The following is a 5,785-nucleotide window of genomic DNA, read 5'->3' as shown; positions in this document are numbered from 1 at the left end:
GCTGCAGAGGCTAGTGAAGAGGTGACTACGACTGTTGGTGGGTTGACCAAAGAAGATATTATAACCATGTTCGAGGATATAGCTGATGCCATGAGGGAAGGGTTTGGGACGTGCCTTAAGGAGATCAAGTATCTGTCGGAAAGGGTGGAAGCTATGGAAAAGAAGGTTGGTATCACCACAAAACGGAAAGGGACATCATCTCAAAACGCTACCTCTCCACCTAAACCGACTCTCGAACCCGGGGTTAGTAACGAATCCTCTCCCAACAAGAGATTGACTAGACAAAGATATAAGAATAAGAACTGAAAAGTTGCATTTGCTTTGTTTCTTGTATGTCAGAACATGTGTGCTTTGTTTATAGTGTATGGATTTTATATATGTATTTTGTTTCATGTTTGAAGACACTCATTGTTTATTATTGTTTGAAATGAATCTTTGGTTTTTATTGTATAAACCCATCTTGTATATTGCAGAGTGAAAGTGTTAATGGGACGAACGCGGGAAGGAAGAGCTTGGCGGAGGATAAAGGTCCAGATGTGCCCGCAGCTGTGCCCGCAGCTGTGCCCGCAGATGCTAGTTCCTCGAAAGATAAAGCTCCAGAACCGAGCCTTGTTCTATTGGACAAAAATCAACCCACTGTTTCGGATTTACAGAAGAAGGATGCTAGATATCAGAAAAAGAAGGATGCTGCTTTGGCACTTTGCCGTGCAAAGAGTGATCGAACAAGGAAACTTGCTGCCTTACAGCAATCTCCTTATACGGCAAACAGCACGGCCAGAGTGATAATTTCAAACAGAAAGCTTTATCCAGGCTATAATCCTTTTGCACCAATTGACAAGAAGAAGTTGAAGGAGCTCGCTGAATGGTTGAAAACTTGTCCGTAAGTGTTTGCTTTTTCCATAATAGCTTGCTTTTACCATAATAGCTTGGTTTAGTCTACAAAAACTGATTGCTTTTCAACATTTTGTGCTTGCAGTCATTATAGAACAACTCTAGATAAAAAACCACGTAAAAGTAGAACTTGGTGGTATCAAATTCTCCGAACCTCATTAGAGTGGCTGGAGGACTGTGTAAGTCTTCGGCTATGACTTAGATGACTTACGGATAAGTCGTCTACGTAGACGACTTACCAGACGAATACGAATTACTTGTAAGTCGTCTGGTAAGTCGTCTACGTAGAAGACTTACCAGTAAGTCGTCTGATATCTTCTTTATTGCTTTTAAAACGTGAAAATTGAGATATTGCTCTTAAGAGCAGCCTTTTTTTTTTCGGTCAATGAAAAAAAAATTGATCTTAAGACCTCCAACGGAGGTTTTTAACACAAATATTCAGAACTAAAAGTAATCAAAAAATTCAAAAAGGTTGGAAGAGTGTGGGAAAAAGTTATAAAATCCGATGTTTTAAGAACCTTGTAAAAAAACCCACATAATCTATGTCATTTTTATACTGGTTCAAATTTAAAAAGGTAAATAAAAATTAATTACATAAATTCATTGCTATAAAATATTAATAATTTTTTTTTAATACTTAATGAAGGTCCTAACAATTGTGGATGCTCTAAGATCGTATATTTCATTTGTAATATTTTCTGAGTTTTTAAATGCAAGATATTTTAAAATTATTTTTGATGTTTTAACATATAAAATGTTTTTTTTTTAGTAAAACTGTGAAAATTATTATATTTATATTTTGTAATATATGTGTGTCTATCTAAAACATCATATATTTTTGAAAAGTAGGAGTATAAAACTTGTTAAATAGTAATATATATGCACATTTTTAAAACCAAACGAGCAGTAATTAGTAACATTAAAGATAAGTTTTACTTAGTAACTTAGAGCATCTAAGTGTAATCGAAAATAGTCTATGTACAAACAATATCCAGATATAATTCATAATAGCGTATCAGTCACCTTCCAGTAAATATTCCTCAAATTATTCATACCCATCAAATCAACAATAAGATTTTTTGATATAATGTACCAAGGATGAGATATGGTCAAACCAGGAATGAAGTTTTGCGTTATAGTTGAAGAAAAGATACAGCACGGAGAAGATAAGCGAATAAGGTAGTCGGGACAGAGAAAAAAGCAGAGTGATCACTCTCCTCCAAGATATATCACTCTCCTCCAAGATATACAACTGAGATGGTGGCCACTTCTCCACCACACGGTCTTGGCGCAGAGGGTCAAATAAGTTATCCTTAGCAGTCTTGATGTAAACTCGAGGAACTTTCTCGGCTTCAGGATTTGGAGCCAGCTTATCAGCACCGTTCAAAGCCCTAAGTGGAGCTGGTCGTAATAGCTTACATGCCAAAGTTGGATCCTATCAACAAGGCAACAAGCATTTAGCAAAAAACAAAAAAAAAAAACAAGGCAACAAGCAGAGATATATACATATATAGATCAGTACCCCGTCCCCATTATAATAATAGTGGTAATGAAACATGATTGTGAAGTAATCAAGAGAGTAACCTCAAGAGGGCTTTGGCTATAGTAATAATGGCGTCTAAACTCCTCCTTCATGAGCATGCCAGTGGGTGGCTTATCATCGCCTTCACCGTATGTGAACTCCCATATGTCTTCTTCTCCCACAGCCATCTTTATAACATATTCACAAAAAGTTATTACCAATTAAAAAAACAGCGATATAAGTTCGGGAAAGAGTCGCTCACGGTTGAGTCATGAGGAGAAGAGGTGGATCCGGGTTGAACCATGTCAGCCGCGAGGTAAACGACCATGGAGATTTTGTCTGTGAACTTGCATAGAGCTTCAGTGACACTTCCTCCGCCGATGCTATGTCCCACGAGTATGATCTTGTGGTGAGGAGGGAGATCTGACAGGAGAGAGAAGAGAGGACGGTTATAGTGTTCGAAGTCGACGACGGTGTTAGAGTCGGTGAGGTTGATGCCAGCTCCGGTGAGGTCGACAGAGGTGGCTTTGAATCCGGCGGCGTCAAGAAGAGTGGTGAGTTTATACCAACACCAAGCACCGTGGCTGGCTCCATGTACAAATACAAAGTGAAGTACTGAGTCGTCACCGCCGTCTCCTCCTCCCATCGCACTCGTGTCTTTCTGATGTATACGTTTAAAGTTAACTCTAATATCCCCTTGGTTTTAACACATAACTGAATGCGGTTTGGGTCCACACAATGTAGATAACATAACAGTTACAACTCCATACAATCTTAATAGTCTCTTCATACTATGGAAAAAAAAAACTACTGTATATGGAACAACAAAACAATAAGAAAGACGTGAACGTAACTGCCTCTGAAACTCTGGTCATGCTCAGAAAAGTTATGTGTCTAAAAGCATGTCCATCCATAAGAGCTAAGTCCATCCATTAGAACTTTTAATGGGCTCTTATGATTAAATTATGACTTAATAAGATGATTTGAGAAGTTTGATAGTGCTAATAATTTTTTCCTCCTCCAATGGAAGAAATAATTTTTTTTTAAGTAGAATAATTTAAAATAAAAACATACATAGAGAGAAGAGAAAAGAGAAGCAATGAAAACAAAATCAGAGAGAACAAAACAACAACAAGACCAAACAAGTGTTGGTTGAAGTGTAGTTGAAATATAGAAAAAAAAAGCAAGATGATTACAAGAATTTAGAGATAAAAAAAAACATAATTGAGAACCAAACTGGTGACAGAAACCACACGTATAAAAAGATCAGACATATAAATGTAATGGTCATGTATGCACCTGGACAATCGAATATAAGGTACTCATCATCTCGGTAGTTATCCAATTCTTCATCCACCCAATCATGTAAGCTATCATCAAGGTATCTGTGGATTAAGAGTTAAGGATTCTCCATGCAATTTTCCAACATATAAAGGCAACATAATTAAGACTGGAGGTAGTTAAATTCTCATTTTATGTCTATGTAACAACAAAAAGGATACTCCATGCAGTACATGAGGGCACCATTAGGACCAAGCCCGACCTCCTCCATTACATCTTCCAAAGAAACAAGTTCTCTGATATCTGCAAACAGCAAAAAAAGTGTGAAACCAAGAAATTGAGAGGTACTATAAACCCAAGGGATTTTGATTGAATAACTCACTGATGTATGGTGTTTCTAACACCATATTATGCGTGTTTTGAGTTAATTCTCAGTCCTAATTTGTACTTATTTGATATCATTCCGGGTCTGGAGCAGTGAAAGAGTAAAGAAGAGTGTGCCATGAAGGAAGATGCCATTTTGGAATATCTAACGCAGAACAGCCAGTCGGATCAATCCGAAGGTTGTTCCCAAAGAGAGCAAGCGACTGACTGTTCCCGACTATTAAGGAAACCTCCAAGATTTCAGGAGTTTGCCCTAGATTTTCTCTCCTCTCTCTTTACCATCAGCGCCTCCATATAAAAAGCCTATGCTATCATGTCTATTTTTTTTACGCGAGTTTTACAAGAGAACTAGAACTCTATTTTAGCGATTTAGCAACTTGTAAGGGAGAAGACCTCATCTCTCATCACGAGAAGACCATCCTGAACCCTTGTCTTTCTACTCTATTTTCTATGCAGTATTATTCAGAAATCGTGTATGTGTTTGCATAATGATCGAGTAGCCGGCTAAGCTTGCTTAGGGTTTTAGGGTGTCATTCGTGTGAGCTAAACATAAATAAGCGATCTCATTTATTCTTCATTCATATTGTTCTTACTGCTTGCATTAAACTGATCACTTAATGTTAGATTTTAAGACTAATCACCTAGCTAACCGCGTAGGAGATAGCTTGATATATATTGAATAAGCTTCATATCCATAATTAGCGAGAGTAGATATTAGGGTTTTAAGTGAACAGATCGGACCTGATCTCGCAAGGCTTGTTATCGTGTCTTGTTCCAAGCGAGAGCTTAGGAAACATGATCGATCTGCAAAGGGAGCAATACCATGATAGTGGGTTGTTCCAGCTGAGTGATCCGAGTTATAGACTGCATTTCAACGCGCTTGAATAAATGTTTCGCTCAACATTGACACCCGATGAATTAATTGAATTGAATTTAAATCTCTAGTTTATTTGTTACTTGCGTCACTATTGCAAATCAAAACCCCACTTGTTTCTTAGCTCAATATCAAACTCATAAGAGTAATGTGTAAACTAGTCCTGTGGATTGAATCTCAAATATTACAATTACAACTGTTAAATTTGACAGTAGCAGGGATTCATTTTTAGTGTATCAAGATTTGGCGCCGTTGCGACGGGGACCAGACTTTTACCTTTATTTTTCAGTTTCATATTTAGTCTGAGATATCTAACTTGCTCTTAATTATTTTTTGAACAGATGATCCAAATGCATGACCAGTAGACATACTCGGAGCAACGCACAAGGACCGTTACATCAACTCACCAACGAAGAACTCTCAAGATTAGAACGACAGAACCGTCAACAGCCGAGACCTACTGACACCACAATGGCTGGTCAAGGAAATCAGAATGATCTCACTGCAGCATTAGCGATCATTCAGCAGCAAATGCAGACTCATCAACAGCAGATGTTGCAGATGCAGCAAACCATCCAAAATCAACAACAAGATGCTCAGCAAGCGGCTGAGAATGCCGCGCAGGAAGGACGAGGTGCTCCTATCGGAGAGCGGAACCTTCCGCGGAACTTTGCTACTCATTGTTTGTGGGAACCGAAATTCGCACTGTCGATTCGAAACTAGGAAAACCATAATTTTCCAGAGGTCCCGGATATCTGCTAATACCACACGCCAAGCAAATCAGAACACGATAATGACAACGAAGAAGTATAAAAATCGTAAGAAGAGAGCAA

At 38.2% G+C, this 5,785-nt stretch overlaps 1 protein-coding gene across 1 annotated transcript; it reads right to left on the bottom strand.

The window, feature by feature from the left end:
* Positions 1-2,124: 2,124 nt before the first annotated feature.
* On the bottom strand, positions 2,125-3,180 carry LOC106342417 (pheophorbidase; the record flags this gene model as incomplete). The annotated part of the gene is given in 3 exon segments (XM_013781347.1): positions 2,125-2,326; positions 2,476-2,601; positions 2,676-3,180. Coding segments are annotated over 3 exon segments (712 nt in total), but the record flags the coding sequence as incomplete, so codon positions are not given.
* Positions 3,181-5,785: the final 2,605 nt, after the last annotated feature.

The sequence above is a fragment of the Brassica oleracea genome, chromosome C1, assembly GCF_000695525.1.
Source record: "Brassica oleracea var. oleracea cultivar TO1000 chromosome C1, BOL, whole genome shotgun sequence".
NCBI lineage: Eukaryota > Viridiplantae > Streptophyta > Magnoliopsida > Brassicales > Brassicaceae > Brassica > Brassica oleracea.
The sequence above is the reverse complement of the archived record's forward strand: the minus strand, read 5'-3'. Positions and strand labels throughout refer to the sequence as shown.